The 17,749-nt window shown below is 44.1% G+C and overlaps 1 protein-coding gene across 2 annotated transcripts in view; it reads left to right on the top strand.

Annotated features, from left to right (window-relative positions):
- DOK5 (docking protein 5) overlaps window positions 1-17,308 on the top strand; it is a 202,024-nt gene extending 184,716 nt beyond the window's left edge. For both annotated transcript variants that reach the window (XM_087445101.1, XM_087445102.1), the window contains exon 8: window positions 12,579-17,308. In XM_087445101.1, coding sequence (XP_087301227.1) covers window positions 12,579-12,715 — 137 coding nt within the window. In that variant the 3' untranslated portion in view covers window positions 12,716-17,308. The remainder of the gene's footprint in view (window positions 1-12,578) is intronic.
- The last annotated feature ends 441 nt before the right edge of the window (window positions 17,309-17,749 follow it).

The raw sequence follows: 17,749 nt of genomic DNA, 5'->3' as shown, positions 1-17,749 counted from the left end.
AACGTTCCAGGCAGCAACAACGCAGAAGTCTGTAGTAGTGGCATGCTCGGAATTGTCACAGTAACTCATCCTCATTGAGAATTAATTTATTGAATACATGAATGAGTAAATAAAATAAAAATGGTTGCAGGTCTGGCCCGGTGGTGCAGTGGTTAAGTTCGTGAGCTCCACTTCGTCGGCCCGGGGTTCACAGGTTCGGATCCTGGGTGCGGACCTGCGCACCGCTTGTCAGGCCACACTGAGGTGGCGTCCCATATAAAGTGGAGGAGGATGGGCACGGATGTTAGCCCAGGGCCAGTCTTCCTCAGCAAATAAATAAATAAATAAATAAATAAATAAATAAATAAATAAATAAATAAATATAGTGGTTGCCGCAGAGTCTCATGATGCGATCTCTTGCGGATAGTTCCGCTGACATCCGCCTATGTTTTGAGAAACAGGCTCTAGAATGTAGGGTCTGTCATGAAACCACAGTGGTGGGAGCTGGCACCCCTGGGAACCCTGGGCTGGAAGTTGTTTCTTAGGATGATGGAACGACAAGTTAGAAGGAGCCTGGGTCGCTGAGGCAGTGGGACTCCCACATCAGCCGTGAAGGGCTTCTGCTCAGATGGATACGGCGGGAGAGGCAGCTCATCTCCATCTCATGGCAGCCAGCGCTCTTGTGGGCTCTGTCACCGCGCCCACCTGCTGTTCTTTGTGGTCGGTCCTCAGCTCCCCCTACGTGTATCGTGGGACTCTGCTGACCACACTGGAGATACAGGAGTATCTGCCCTCGGAATCTGGTGCTGTCCGCCCAGGAGGGAGGAAAAGATTGAAGAGTTATTTAACTGAGGACGTACCACAGGGGAGGCCCGATGAGGCTGGAGGAAGTGATGTCAAAAGGAGGATGGAATGATGGACAGACATCCTCCTGCAGGGAGTAGCACCTGTTGTCTGTTTATGTAAATAAAGTTTTATTGGTGCAAAGCCATGCCCATTTGGTTCCATATCATTTATGGCTGCTTTTGTGCTACAATGGCAGAGTTGAGTGGTTGTAACAGAGACCGTATGGTCCACAAGATCAAAAATATTTCACATCTATCCCTTTAAAGAAAAAGATTTCCCAGCCTCTATTCTACAGGCAAAGGGAGAGGTGGGCATAGGCGGAGCTAGGCAGGGAGACATTTTAAATTGAGCAAAAACCTGGTGCTAGGGCTAGCCTGGTGGCGTAGTGGTTAAGTCCGGTGGACTCTGCTTTGGCAGCCCAGTTTCACAGGTTTGGATCCCGGGCGTGGATCTGCATCACTCATCAAGCCACACTGCTGCAGCATCCCACATACAATAAAGGAAGATTGGCACAGATGTTAGCTCAGGGCCACTCTTCCTCACCAAAACAAAAACGAAAGCAAAAACAAAACAACCTGGTGGAAGGTCTAGAGCTTCTTACAGCAAACCAGGGATTGCAAACTCAAGTCTCACAAAAGCCAGACAAATAACAGAAGTAAATGAAGTGGATTGTATGTTTATTTATTTATGTGGTTAAGATCTTCCAAAAATATCCTTTCTGCCATTTGTTTTTTGGACATATGCTCTGCTTGGGCTATTATTTCCTCCCTTTTAATAGAGACATGGATATAAAATATATTTCTCAAATATAAGAAAAAACTCAGAGCAAGCATAATGATAAATGACAACTGAAATTCAGACCTGGCATTAATGGTACAATAGGGTATGGTGGGGACTGTGGAAAAACAGGAATGTGCCTGTTCCATGCGGACCCAGCTCTGGCAGATAGTAAGATAGTTTTAGAAATTCTAGAAATCCAAATTTTTATGTGAAATCTCCCAATGTTAAAATAATGGCTTTTGTTTTGTTTTCACAATGTGCGTCCCAAAACCCAACCTATCTCCAGGCTGGACCGCCTCTGTGGCCTCCAGTTGGAGACCTTGGCATAGACGCTGAAGAGATTCAGGGACTCAGACCTTAGTTGAGAAGAAAGTTCCAACAGCCCAGGAACAATGAGCAGATTATTTTATCAAGTTGTGTGTCTCGTGCACAGAAGCTGCATTGGGAGGCCAGCGGAGGGAGGAATCCAAGGTGATCGGAGTGGTCTCTATGCACTCTATGGAGTGGGTAGCGAGCTAGGCATTGAATGATGGACAAAATCTGAGTAAGTCGCAGCAAGGAGAACAGCAAGACCTGGAAAACCATAATCAGGGAAGACAAATGTAGAAGAGCAAAGAAGGATTCAGAAGAGATCTGGTCTCCTGGGAGCAAGTCGTGTACAAGGGACTCCAGAAGGTCAGCAAGCAGTTTGAAATCTGTGCTCCTCCTATTACCGACAGTTCCTCCTTTCTGCCAGCCGCTGACCCCCGCGGTCAGGTTTGGGTTTCAATTCCGTCTCCAGGTTGTTTCCGAACTTGCTGGTGGCGATTCAGAAATCTCCCACCAGGTGGCGATGTTCTCATTTGGGAGAAAGGAAAAGAGCGAAGGAATGAGCAACTTTTTTGTTGAACGATGTCTGCTGGGTCCTCTGATCCCTGCTTAAGCCTGGGTTTAGAGCTAATAAAGCAAAAACAGCTTACGCACTTTTCCTTTTTTATTTATCTTATGGCACTTTCCATAGATCCTGCCACGCCAAGCCTGCAATATTTATTTCTGCGGCAATTGCTATGCAAACTGTATACAAGGGGAACATCTGTATTATTCTAGGCATCCTCTCCAGAAGCAGAGCGCAGCAGAGAAACAGCAGAACAGATGTGCATGTGAATAGGTGGTTGGAGAACTGTCTCGAGGGTGAGGGGAGAAAAAATAAGCTGTGCCTTCCATTTCAGCTTCCCAAGACACGTGGATTGAGACAGAAGATCTGCTGCCCTAAGACCTGTGTTAGGACATAGAATACGGAGCTGTTTTTAAGAGATCTTTTTTCACCTGTCTATCTATATAAGCTCAGTGCAGCAGCATCCAACCAGGGGGGATGGCCGCTTCTGAACGACAGTCAGCAAGGGGCAAATACCAGAGCCTGCAGGGTGCGGGAAGGCGGGAGGTGAGTGAGGGGGCAACCAACTGGCAGGGTTGAAAATTTTCATTTATTTCTCTGACCCCAGAGATGGTGCCCCCGTGTGGATTTCCTCAGCCCCCAGATGACAGTGTTGAATCAGGACAGTTCATCGGGATGAGTTCATTGTCAGCTCTCTGCAAGAAACAGTCACCACGGTCCCCATGGTGAGGAGGATGAGAGGAGCCGGTTCACGAGCCGGTGAAGGAGGACGTGCCCGGGAAGTGCCCGTCTGAGGCTGGCACACACAGTGTTAGCAATTTCTCCTTTGAGGTCAGGGAGGCGAGCTAATACGATTTCATCTATTTATTCTCCTCAGACTCACTTTGTTCCTCTTCTGTCCCAGGTACTAGGGTGACTGACATCCTCCCCCTCCCTCAATGCTGGTTCTTTCTTCCTCCCCTTCGTCCAATGCTGTTTCTCGCACTTGTACATTCAGAATCTGCCTCTCTTCCTCTAACAGGAATAAACACTCCCTTCCTCTTTCTTGGTGCATTTCCTTCCTTTCCTGTTGGCCCCTGGCTGTCTGGCTGCCGTCCCTCCATCTCTCATCCTCCAGTTTATGGAAGGGTGATGCTGTGCATTTGTTGCCTGTGAATCTGCTGGATCTCCCACTATGGAAAATGGGGTAAAGCCTCTTCCTTTTCTGTACAAAAGAACATCTCTTTGAGGTGGGCTGGCCCCTGGCTGGGTTAGGGTAGGGTAGGAAAATGGGAGGAGAAAACAAGAGACAGAGACTGAGAAGCCTGCTTTTAGCATTGGGCCCAACAGAAGCAGAACGTGTGGCCTGCCTTCCCAAGAGGTCCTGCTGGGCTGTCACGGTTAGGGTCCAGGTGACCTGAGACATCCTCCTCTTGGCCACATTCTGCCCTGTGAACTTCAGCTGTGGCCACTGGACTGTTCCACTTCGCAAGGGACTTTGTAAGACTCCATCTGGCCTGCAGGTAGCTGGTTGAAGCTGATTTCTAGGCCCTGAGACTTTTTATTAGTGGGTCTAGCTTCTGGAGGTTTCAGCCCACCTGCCCAGAGAGACGCCAAGCCTGAAAACCAGGGATAAAGTCCCCATCACAAAGGAGCACGCAGCCACCTAGCCCTGCTTGCTTCTGCTCACTGGCTCTGCAGCCTCAGCTGCTGCTCTGAGAACCTCACTCACCTGCTTGGTAAGGATCTGGCATCTGGACCCTCCCCCACAGGCTGTGCTGGAAGGGCCCTCTGCCAGGGTCTGGCTCTCTGAGCTGCCCGTTCTGGACTGCCATGTTCCTCACGACTTTGATCTCAGGGCACGGGTTCACCCACATGTAGTGTGTTGGGCATGGTCTTGCCCTCCTGGCAGGAGGGATGAATGAGTTGCCATTTTCCTCCCTCCCAGCTCTAAGCTTTGTGATTGGCAGCAGTCTAGTCCAATGGGATCAGACCAGCCTCATTCATTCAACAAATATTTGAGAGCCCCCCCACACTGTTCTGGGTGCAAGAGCTCTACGATGAGTAAGACAAAGTTCCTGCTGTCAAGGAGAAGTCATTAGAATGGGGTAGATAAGGCAATAAATGATACATAAATAATGTGTCTGGTGGCAATAAGGCTGGGATGGAAAATTAAGGGAGTGAGAAGGGGTGGTCAGGGAAACCTGTGTGATAGAAGTGATATATGGCAGGGAGCTGAGGGAATGAGCCAAGCAGTTCTCTGGGCAAAGAACATTCCAGGCAGAGGGAACAGCATGTGCAAAGGCCCTGAGGTAGGAGTGGGAGGAATGTGTTGGAGGAACAGCAAGGAATCCAGTGTGGCCCTAATGAAGTGAGCAAGGAGAAAGCGGTAGGAAAAGAGGTTGGTGAGGTAGGGGTGGGGATCGTGAAGATTATATAGGGCTTTGTAGACCCTGGCTTTCAAATTTCATTCTGAGTGAGGTTTCTGGAGGGTTTTGAGCAGAGGTGTTATCTAATATGACTTCAACACGTTAAAAGGCTCATTTTCCTCATCTTCCTAAAGGGGAATATGGTTTGTGCATGTGTGTAAAGTTGCATGTAATATATGTATGTCTATATACACGCATATACATACATAAAGTTATGTATGTACATTATGCATATAGTTTGAAAATAATTGGAGTCTATGTCTGTAAACCCCTTTTCCACTAAATCTCCGCAGCATACAGGCCGCTGTTCCTCAATTCCTTTACCTCTGAAAGTAGGAAACTCATTGTGGAGGAGGAAATAGAGCCCAGAAGCCACTTTGGGGTTCTGACACGCTCCATATGCCCCCTGGGGGCATCTTAGCAGACAGTGGTGACCCACACCCTCCCTTTCCGAAATGGTAGCTAGAAGTGGAGATGTTTGAGATGGTGGGGCAAGGTTGGAGGAGGAACATGAAATGTGAGCAAGGGAAAAGGAATTAGAAGATGTCCTTGATAACTGTATGGCTCTGTAAGGATGCACTGGGAAACGCTGGTGTCCATCCTGACACAGAATGCTTATTTCCCCATAAATGTAAAATGACTCAGGAGAAAGCCTTCTGGTGTTAAGGAAGTACTGTGTGTATTTTCAGAAGAATGCAGGAGAATAAAAGACGAGATTCACGATGAGACCGCAGGATGTTTCAGACAGAATGTGTGAGTATGTGTGATGTTTTTAAAATGGAGCTTTATTCAAAAATAACTCTTATTTAAAACATATTTTCAGGTTCTCCCACAACTAAAGAAATCTGATTTTGTCTCTGAATAAGAGTCTGTGGAGCATATTTGTCCAAATCAAGGATCTGCTGGGTATCTTTGGCCAGAAGTTCTGAGCCTTGGCTGCAGACCTAATGCTCTCCCATCATTACCCTCTTAGTGGACCATCTACTGAAAGTTGACTATAACTTACTGGTGATATTGGGCTCTTCTAAAAGTATTTTTATAGATGTGGGGGAAATTTTAGGAGCCTTTCTTTGAAATCTTTCAATTAGGGGACAAACCGAACGGTTCTCCAATCAAGTTCACCTGGATTCAAATGTTTTATAAATCAGATTTGCATAACAGGACACCTTTAGAATTTCTTCCTAACGTGATTTGAATCAGCATGTACAGGACATTGGTTGAACAAAGTCTCTGTAGGGCTGTTATGCAAAAACCCATCCCTTTGGCTAACTAAGGGAGAAAACCAGATCAATCCAAAAGCTGGCTTTGAGGACAGCTTCCTCATTACTCTTATGGTGACTCTTGCCCAGCTATGGGCTCCAATCCCATTCTCCACAATGCAGCCATTGGTGGTGTTCCTAACAGGCTTAAATGACTGAGTTCTTAGAAGGCCCTTTGGGGTTGTCACCTTCCGTCTCACTTTGAGCATCTCTCCTCTGTGAAGCCTGTGTTCCAGCCGTACAGACGTCTCCCTTGCTCTCTCATTTCCTCAAACCCCACACTGCTGTGCTCATTCGCATTCTGGAGCCCCTCACATGCTGTGTCTTCTGCCTTTAATGATCTGCCTGCCCCCGCCACATCTGAAGTCAGTTTGAACAGTCCTTTCTCAGAGATGCTTTTTCTGCCCGTCTCTCCCCAGATTGCAGGATGCAGCAGGTAATCAGGACACTGGACTTTCCCTCATAGAACTTAGCACAGCTGGACTTAAATAAGTAATTGAGTAATTAGCTGTTTAAGGTCTGTTCCTCCACTAGAATACTTTGATTTATTGAGATATAATTTATATATTATAAACTCATCCATTTCAGTAAATTTATAGAGTTGTGCAACCATTGCCATGATCCATTTTTAGAACATTTCCTTTTCCCCTAAAAGATCCCTGTGCCATTTGCAGTCCAACCCCACTCCCACCCCCAACCCCAGGGAACCACTAGTCTGCTTTCTGTGCCTCTGGATTACCTATTCTGAGCATTTCACACAGATGGACTCAGACGATAGGTGGTGGTTTGTGCCTGGCTCGCTTCACTTGGTCCTGCTTCTGAGGTGCTTCCAAGTGGTGGCATGTGTCACTAGAATCTAACCTCCCTGAGGGCGGGGACCTGGCGTATTCGTCCAGTTCATGGATATTTATAGTGTAACACATGTGCAATGTGCACCATGCTGAGCACATGTCTATGAATAAGCAATACCCATCCCTCTGTGAGTCATATATTCCTGTTGGGGAGACAGACAAAAAACACATAAACAGACCAACTTTACAATATAATTTCAAGTCGTAGTCAGTGTTATAAGAAAAACAAGTGGAGGAGGGAAAAATTGTCTTTGGGGGTTCCCTTTCGCTGGGAGGGGATTGTGTCTATTACGTCTCAACAAATATTTATTTAAATGAATGTTGAATAAGTGAATGATGATGTAAGGTCCCAAAAGGTACCAGAAGGCATATGAAATTATCGTGTTGTTTTCACTGATGCTGTTACTGTTCTTAGTTGCTTTTGGTGCTGAGGCCCTGGTGAGTGCAGATGCCACAAGGCGCCTGGCACGATGAGTCTGAACCAGAAAGAATGTATGGTATGGTTCAAGGCTGAACAGGGGAAACAAATCACATAATCAGAGTACAGCCTGGCAGGTATGCAAAATGGCACAGGCGTGTGGTAGAAATTCTCGGTTCAGCTCTGCCAGTGTCACTCTGTGCCTTTGGCAAAACCACTTAACCTAGCAATAAGTAGATAAAATGTATTGAAGATTTCTAGATGTTTGTACTAAGTATTTTACATAAATTATTCATTTTATCTTCATCCTAACCCCACGATGTGGTTATGTATATTATTATTACTAAATAATAACCATAACAACAACAACGATGATTATTATAACTTTTTATTGTTATTATTATAACAATTGTACGATTATAATCATTATATTATTATCATTACATGCCACACACTGCTGAATGCACTCTATTAATAATAATATTTCTCATTTAATTTTCACTGCAACCGTGGGAATTAGTACTACTCTATCCATTAGATTGTAAGCTCTGTGAAGCTCCACACACAGGAGCTCACTTGCTTATTCTTCAGTGTGCATCCTACGCCAGCGCCGTGTTTAATGAATATTTGTTGATTTGAATTAAATCAATGACCCCCTCTTTTCATAGAGGAGGAAGCTAAGCTGCAGAGCGGTACCTAGTAATTTGCCCAAGGTCATGTCAGCAGTAGGAGATGAACTTGGATGTGAACCCTGGGATTCTGAATCTAAAGGGTATGCACTTAAATTAACCTTTTTATTGGTTCTGCTTACTGCGTTTTTGTTTTCCTCTTCTGTAGAATGTGACTTTGCCTTTCATGGTGTCTGAGGTCCTTTCTGGCTCTAAATCTCTATATCAAAACTACACCACAGCCCTGTGTACATGAATTATATGCCTACATTTGTGGAGTGAATCAAGAAGAGACGTATTTAGGGATGAAGGATTCACAAATGTAGGCCCAGGAAAGGTGTTTGTGAAGAAACATTCCCAGGAGTCTGAGTCCTTCCCAGCACATAAAAGGGGTGGTAAATAAAAGACAGACAACTATACCATCTACGCAGCCGACAAACTGGCTTCGAGTCGGTCACTCAACCTGGTACACACACAGCCCCGCGTGGGAGCAAAGATGGGAGGCGTGTGGCAGTCCCGGCAAGTTCTGTGGATAAGAAAAAGATCTAGTTAAACATTCCCAGGGTTGGCATTTCTTGTCATTCCTGTGTTCTTTTTTAATTTAAAAACACTACTCTTAAAAATTATACAAATAAAACTTGTTTATCACAAATAGTGACATAAAACAAAGAACTCCTTCAGATGAGTGCCACCAGAATCAAAGAATTCTGTGTCTCTGCCAGTAAATGCACAGACAACATTTGACTAGAATGAAATTCTGTCTTCAATTCTGGGGTGTATGTCTATAACTTTGGCAGCCCGAACTTGTGTTCTAAGGGTTGACAACAGATAAAGTCAAAAACATAAAACTGAATGACTTTGTTCCTGTTGGAAGCTCAGCATCAGAAGGTGCCTTGGAGGCCGGCCCTGTGGCGTAGTGGTTAAGTGCGCGCGCTCCGCTGCTGGCGACCCGGGTTCAGATCCCGGGCGCGCACCGCTGCACCGCTTGTCAGGCCATGCTGTGGCGGCGTCCCATATAAAAAGTAGAGGAAGATGGGCACGGATGTTAGCCCAAGGCCAGTCTTCCTCAGCAGAAAGAGGAGGGTTGGCATGGATGTTAGCTCAGAGCTGATCTTCCTCACACACACAACACACACACAAACAAAAGAAGGTGCCTAGAAAGAGTCCCTGTATGGAACAATAGGAATTTAGTGAGATAGGTGAGACCACTCAGTCTAGATCACATCTTATTATATTACCCCATTTTTTTCTCTCTGTAGCATGTGCTTCTACTTCATTTCTATAGGCTAGAGTCCTAAAAGAGAGTTTGTATTCGTTTTCTATTGCTGCATTACAAATTACCACAGAAGTAGAAGCTTAAAACAACATACATCTAGTATCTCACAGCTTCCGTGGGGCAGGCAGGGCTTAGCCGGGTCTTCTGCTCGAGGTCTCAGAAGGCTGCAGTTACAGCATCTGCTGTGTTGTGTTCTCGTCCAGAGATGCGACTGCGGAAAGATCTGTCTCCACACTCATTCAGATTGTTGGCAGAACTCATTTTCCTGCAGCTGTGGGACTGAGGTCCTCGTGTTCTTGGTGGCTCTTGGTTCAGGTTCTCTCTCAGCTCACAGAGGTGCCCAGAGTTCCCTGCCAAGTGGTCCTCTCCACAGAGAGGTCCCAACATGGCTGCTTGCTTCTTGAGGGTGAGCAGGAGAATCTCTCCCTCCAGTCTACAAAGATAGAGTCTTATATAACATAATCTCATCATGGGTTTGCTATCCCATCACTTTTTCTGTTGATTAGAAGCCAGTCACATGATCTGCCTACACAAAAGAGGAGGAAATTACATAAGGGCATGGCTCATTGGGGGCCACCTTAGGGTTTGTCCACCACAGGATTGCTAGATTAAATGGTAGGTGATGGGTATAATTAAATATTACTAGATGTTGCCAAATTACATAGCACAAAGGCTATAGATTTCCTCTTCCCACCAGCAGTGTACAAGACTACCTGCTCCCCAGTTTCCTTGTTACTATTTTTTCTAATTTATCTATGTCACTAGTTTAGAGAGATTTAAGAGTGTTAATTGTTGGGTTTTACTTGGTTCATACAGAATCATGTGTTTGCTTAAAAGCTACAAGTAAATGGATTACAGCATAGACTAGTCCTAGAGAGGTCAAGACACAGACTTGTTTTAACAGGCTGTGTGACCATGGGAGAATTTCTCAACCTGTCTAAACTTCAGTTTCCTTCTCTGTAAAGAGGAGAAATGTAATACCCATCTTATTTACTACTTGTGACTAGTTAATGGAACAATACATGTAAATTACTTAACTTAGTGCATGGCAAATAGCTCTAAATTTACTGAACGGTTACTTGCTTGTTGGCCCGTCATTAGCAGCAGCAGGAGCAGCACCTTCAGCATCATTGTAAACCCATAAGTAATACCTTCTTGACCAATGTTCTGTGTTATAGTTGTGATTCTCTCAAGCCTCAAATATCTAATGATGGGTTCTGTACACGGGGAGGTACCACTATTCATGTGATTATATTTCCCTTGAATGCAGACTGTAACAAGGAAGACTTAGCGTGGTATTTTTAAGACTGGGTTTGAAATACTTTTGTATTCACTGATATTGAGAAGCCCTTCTTTCCATTAAAAGGTCTTGAATTTCTCAAGACGCATTAAGCATTGTTTCTCCATTTCCATTTTTTAACTCAATTTCCCCCCATCATAATAATCCCTCAGAGTCCCAAAAAGGATTATTCAGTGAGTTTGTGGAACCATCTTGCTTATTAATCATCTGAAATAAATGCCTTAGTCTGAATCTGAGGAGAAGCAAGGCTAATGCAGTTGGGGTGGTCCTTTTAGTCTTCTGACAGTTTATGATCCACTGATTTGGGTTTTATAGGGGCAGGTGATAAAGATAGCAGAAGAAGAAATATGTATTTCTTTCTCTCTATATCTGTCTGTTTGTCTATCTACCAATCAATCAGAGAGAGAGAAAGATTGAGAAGACGGTACATTGAATATAGAACTTGGATCTCTGGGGCCGGCCCCTGGCTTAGCGGTTAAGTGCTCTAGCTCCGCTACTGGTGGCCCAGGGTTCGGATCCTGGGCGCGCACCGACGCACCGCTTCTCTGGCCATGCTGAGGCCGCGTCCCACATACAGCAACTAGAAGGATGTGCAACTATGACATACAACTATCTACTGGGGCTTTAGGGAAGGAAAAAAAAAAAAAAAGAACTTGGATCTCTGGCCTTTTGAAACCTTGCTTCTTGATTGTTTTACAACCGTATTTATTAAAAGCATAACTATGCAGAGCAGCAGCAGGCCTTGTCTAAGGGGAGAAGGCCTTCGTCTGATTTGTAATCTAAAACTGGAGATTGAGGCTCTGATTCAAATGGACTAAAATTTGGATCCTAGCTCCGCCATAAGCTCTACTATCTTTGATAAGTTAATATATGTTTTTGAGCCGCAGGTCATAATTCATTAGAAGAGTCCACAAATACTCAGTGAATAAAATAAGTCCATGACTTTAAGGAACTTAGATGTTACTGGCAGAGAAAGACAATAAAGAAATAACAAGAACTGGTGTACCGTGGTGCCCGTTAGTGATAGGCAGGGAAGGACCATATGATGGGAGTAGAGTATTTTAGAGAGGATAGTTAGAGGAGGCCTCTTGGAGGAGGTGAACATCAGAGGCAGAACCTGCTTTGTGAGGTCGTTATGAGGATTAATTTAACACAAAGCCTTTAGTATAGAACTTGACATATATGCTCAGAATGATCTCTCTTATTTTTTCATGTCCTTTCATAATTAATGACACAAATCTGTTCATATAGTCTTTCAATAAACACTTGAATTTTGGAGCGAGGAAAAGCCTGCTTAGGGACATGGAGATTGAATGTGTGAGCCAAAATGTAGAGGTGAGGGATGGGAAGCTAGATTTCTGTGCCCGAGCAGCGTGATTCCCAGCAAATCTCAGCATCTTCCCATTCTCTCTGACACCAAAGGGAAAGGACGTGTGTGTCTGTGTGTGTGCGTGTACACTCGCACACACATGCACGCGCATGTGTTCATCCATTGGCAGAGGGGAAAGTGGTGATAGCCCTAAGTCTCTACTTTAAAATATTCTTTCCTTTATCATTAATTTCTTGAGAAACTGAGATCCTGTCCTCAGGGCCAACCACCTCAACCCTTCCTTGGCTGGGGGTGTTTTCCTCTGCTACACTCTATCCTTTATCTTTTGGATGTGATCTTAAGCAGCCATATGCAATGCAAATTTCATTTAGACTGAGTTTGGGGCGGAGCAGGCCTGTTACTTTTGCTGTTTGCCTCTCAAATGGATTATTTTATTTACTTGTTTACACAGTGAAGCAAAATCAATCCAAAGTTGTTTTTTACCCCAGGACACGTGACTGTCCAATCCCAGCGGAAGAGTGCTTAAATTGCGTGATCCATTGCTTAAAGAGGGACACAGCGTTTAATTACAGTTTAATTATCTTTGCAGATGTGGCGTTCAGCGGTGATCTGGTTGGTCGGTGGGCAGCTGCAGCATCCGAGTTTCCTGCTGCCTTCTTGGAGAGTGAACTTGTTTGTAACCCAATCAGATTTGCCCATTATAGCTTCCCAGGCCCTATCAACTGAGAATTTCATTGCTTTTAAATTGCAAGACTTTTGTTATCACTACAACTGTGAACCAGACAGCCAAAATCAAAGCAAAAAGAAATGCCACCAGATGAGGAGGATTGAGTCATAGCTTTGGTCCAGCCCAAGTTACAGAAAATGCAAGTTCCTGAAGCTTATTTGCAACCTCGGTTCTGTACCCATGATGTCACGTGTTACATTTTATTTGCAACTTCCAGATTACTATCCTTGATTGAGGTTTAATTGTGGCCTCTTTGCATTTTTTCTGCAGAGGTGTCCGAAACGCTTCATCTGTATTTTTTATCCTCACACAAAGAGAGAGAGTAAACACTATTTTCATGAAAAGAAGATACAAGAATATAAGCATTGTGTAGATGACTTCGGAATCTGTCTGCATCTGGCTAATAGGATAACAAAAACAGTTATCAGAGAGAAGAGCCAAAGAATAAAATGTCATTTTGCAGAACCTGGGCTACATTTCTATTTGTAGTTTCAGCTTGGTATGCATTTAAACACAATTGAGCCATCAGGAGAGAATAAACTTCGTGGTAAGAAAGTTTCCACTGCTGTTTTCAGCTGTCACGGGATGTGAAGGTACAGCAGCTAAAGCCCGTCACTTAAACTTCTGCTGGTAGGGTGCCATAAATTGGAGGCAGGGACAAAAGGCAATGAAATCTAAATGAATCCTCAAGACTCAGGAAAGACTTTTTAGGACCAGAAGGTCCAGGAAGATGTTTTAGCACGCTACAATCGGATAACTGCTGGCGAAGTGGTTTCTTTTTCTCGCTTCAGCATCCAAACTTGGCAATTGTGTTTCCAAGTAAGCTGCCTGGGATCCACCTGCCAAGTTATGTTGTGTGACTTTGCACAGGTATTTTAATGCTCAGCTGGCAGGTTTTATGAGGCATTAGTGTGCTCTTCTGTGTAGTGAAATGTTAATTTCCCATTATTTTATTTGCACAAACCTATCTCCAGCTTATTCATATTGATACCTGATTTAGGGTTGCTCAAATAAAAAATAAAAAGGTAGAATCTCTCCAAGCAGTTCCAATAAATGAGACAAAATTCAGGAGTCTCTGTCATCTCCCCTCTCATTCCTCGCACTTTCACTAGAAACCCAGTGGTAGACAAAAAAGAAATGTTGTCTGAAGAGGCAGGAGACCTCTTTTTAACTAAGTGCTGCCTGTGACAGTAAGGGAAGGGAATGGCCTTTTGTCTCATGCCTACCTTGTAATATTTCATCTTCACTACTGTCCTGTGAAGGGAGAATATCTCCCCCATTTAACAGAGGAAAAAATTGAGATGAGAGAGGCTAAGGAGCTTGCATAACTAAAACATACAACCAGGTGTATTAGTTTCCCGTTGTTGCTCTAACAGGTCACCACAAACTTAGTGACTTAGATTTATTATCTTCAGATCTGGAAGCCAGAAGTCCTAAAATCGAGGTGTTAGCAGGGCTGTGTTCCTTCTGGAAGCTCTCAGGGAGTATCTATTTCCTTGTCTTTTCCAGTTTCTAGAGGCCACTTGCATTCCTTGGCTTATAGTCACTTCCTCCATGTTCAAAGCCAACAGCCGTGAATCTTCAAGTCTCTCACTCTGACCTCTGCCTCTGCTGCACATCTCTGTCCCTGACCCTCCACTGGACCCACCTGGATAATCCAGGGTAACCTCCCCATCTCAAGATCATTGACTTAATCACCTCCGCACAGTCCCTTTTGCCACAAAGAGTAACAAATTCACAGGTTCTGGGGATTGGGATGTGACCTCTTTGAGGGGGCCGTAATTCAGCTGACCATACAGCAATTAGCGTTATGAGAAGAGGACCAGCCCTATTCTTGTGGATATCTCTGGACAGAACAGTACATGGTCCATAAACTTTGTGGAACTTTCTAGAACCGTACAGGATTATTCTAAAACTAAGGACAAGTCTCAGTCATAAGATTCGTTTTTCTCTATTGGATAATCTATAAATTTCAGTTTCCAGTTTCAGAGCCTTTCAATTCAATCAACTTTTAAAAAATTGACATAAATTAGAAACAGCTATCTGAAGAATTACATACAAAGGCCAGGATCATCGGAACCTCCAGTTTGTGCAGATGCAGCCTTTGCTTGTAGGCACCATCACTGGTCCACTTTCTCTTATGTCTTAAATGTACAGTTAACACCACTGCCTTTTTTGAGCTCTTTGCTTGCATCTCCTGGCTATGTCTGGCTCAAGAGGCTGTGACTGACCTCATTATTTCCACAGCCTCTTGTTGCTACAGTGTTTACACCTCAGGATGCCCCATGCTGAATCTGGAGGATGTTTTCCTGAAAGGAATACAGATGCTTAAGAGCATGAATTCCGGAGTTAGACTGCTGGGGTTTTAATCCAGGCTTCAAGCTTTAGCAGCAGTGTGACTTTGGGCAAGTGTTAAACAGTACCTGTGCTCCATTTTCTTACCTTTAAACCATGATGATGATGACGACCCCACAGCATCTTTGCTGTAAGGTTTGCAGATTGAAGGGGATGGTTCCGCCACACGCAGGATGCTCGGTGAATGTTGACTCTTACTAGTATTGCTGACACACCATGGCCAAATTTAGCAGAGACTCCACGTAGTAGACAAATCTTTTTCAATGCATACTTCTTTTTTTTTTCTTTTTTACCTAGTCTAAAAATTAAAGAGAAAAAAAGCTTTCTTCTAGTTTCTGTAAAGCTACCTTCTATGGTCATTAGGTTTTAGATAATCCTTTTCACCTCATTATTTCTCTCCTAGCAGCCTCCTCTCCTTGATTCAGGTGGGTGACCTCAGTCTCTGCAAAGCCCACCTCCCTTCCTCTTGCAGTGAGTGATTATCACACACCTGTCCCTTCAACCTTTCCCACCCGATGACAATCCCCTTGCATTTCCCTTCATACCAGAAATCAGATCCCTTATGAATTTTTTTTAAAAGCATAATTCTAGAAGAAAAATAGAAGTGATGTATTTCTGTCTAGTTTTATATGCATTTTGAAGTTCATCAACTCAGTGAGCTAAGGGTTAGCACAACTATAGAAGACCTGGACTCACGAAGCTTTGTGTGTTGGGTGGGTGTAATAGGCAGAATTTTGGCCCCGATGATCTCCATCCCCCACTTTCATGCCTGTGAATACGTTATGTTACACGGCTAAAGACACTTTGCAGATTAACTCAAGTTGCTAATCAGTTAACCTTAAAATAGGGAGATTATCTTGGATTATCAGGGTGGGCCCAGTATAATCACATTAGTCATTAAAACAGAGCTTTCTCCTGTCTGAGGGAAGAAAAAGAATTCAGAGAGATTAGAAGCAAGAGAAGGACTGGATGCACTCTTGCTGGTTTTGAAGATGTGAAGATGGAGGAGGCTATGAGTCAAGGAATAAGGGAAGCCTCTAGAAGCTGAGAATTATTCCCGGCCAACAGCCAGCAAGGAAACAGGGACCTCCGTTGTACAACCACATGGAACTGAATTCTGCCAGTATCTAAATGAGTCTGGAGGTGGGCTGTCCCCAGAGCTTCCAGATGAGATCCCAGACTGGCCAGACCTGGACCTCAGCCTGGTGAGACCCTGAGCAGAGAACCCGGCTGAGGCTGCCCAGACTCCTGGCCCACAAAACTGTGGGATGATAAATGTGTGCTGCCTTAAGCCATTAAGTTTGTGTAATTCATTATAGCAGCAATGCAAAACTGATACAGGGCATTCCTGAGGGTGGATGTGTGAAATGAAAATAATCCCAATCCCGCCATTAGTGATGCCCCTGCTTTCACTTATGGCTCTTGAGTAACTCTATTATGTACACAGTTTCCTCATGTCTTTCCAATTGAGTGTCTCATTCTCACAAGTTACTGGTCACTTACATCTTTAATTAAGCCAGTGGTGCCTAAAAGGCATGGTGTAAAAGTGACAGCACCAGCATCTATCTTGGTTAGCCCAAGCTGCTGGCTTTTTTCTTGTCCTTTTTTCCTTTTAAAAGAACTTAAAAAAATTTTTTTTCCAATAGGAGCCATAATCAAGTTTATGTAGATTCCTGTAAATGTGGAAAGGAAAAATGGAGATGATGGGAATGGAAAATACAGAGATGAGAGCTTGTTGGACAGCCTCATGGAGAGGAAGGAATTTGGAGCCCGACTGACCTGCTTTAACCCCATTTCCTCCGCTTCCTGTCTGTATGATGTTAGAAAGACAATTTTGTTCCCCTGCCTCTGTTTCTTTTTCTGTAAAATGTGTAGTAAAATGTTTTCCATATTGCTTTAAGCTAATTTGTGTAAGTGCCTGTTATGGACCGAATTGCGTCCCACTTCCTTCATAGGTTGAAGCCCTGACCCCCAATGAGACTGTATTTGGACATAGGGCCTTTAAGGAGGAAATTAAAGCTAAATGAGGTCATAGGGTGGGGCCCCGATCCGATAGAACTGGTGACCTCATAAGAGAAGGAATAGACAGCAGGAGTGCATGCACACAGAGGAAAGACCCTGTGAGGACAGGGCATCTGCAAGCCAAGGAAAGGGGCCTCATCTGAAACCGAACCTGCTGGCACCCTGATCCTGGACTTCCAGCTTCCCCAACTGTGAGAAAATAAAATTCTGTTGTTTAAGCCACTCAGTCTCTGATATTTTGTTATGGCAGCTCTCGCTGACTAATACAGTCCCTAATGAGTTCATTTTTATGTTTTAACTCATTTAATCTTCTCAGCATCCTTGAATAGGGTTCTATTATTCCTGCCACTTTAGAGACAAGTTAGCTGAGGCTTAGAGAAATAAAACAATGTATAATTAGTGAATGAAGAGTTGGGAAGCAAGTATGGGCCTCTATGAAATCAGCAGTCATGTGCTTAACCGCTGAGTGTATTAGCTCCTGTATGGAGGGGTTGTGAACTGAAATACCTACAGGGGCTGGCAGCTAAGCTAAATGAGTGGAGTGAGCTGGTGGCTTACAGGACTTCATATCTGAATAGGGAAAGCCACTACCTGGATCCAGCTGATTATTGCCTCTTGGGAATGTGGGAACAAGTTTGCCCTATCTTTAATTTTTC

Source organism: Ceratotherium simum, chromosome 21 (assembly GCF_057802395.1).
Source record: "Ceratotherium simum simum isolate JZ-2026a chromosome 21, ASM5780239v1, whole genome shotgun sequence".
Lineage (NCBI taxonomy): Eukaryota > Metazoa > Chordata > Mammalia > Perissodactyla > Rhinocerotidae > Ceratotherium > Ceratotherium simum.
The sequence above is the reverse complement of the archived record's forward strand: the minus strand, read 5'-3'. Positions and strand labels throughout refer to the sequence as shown.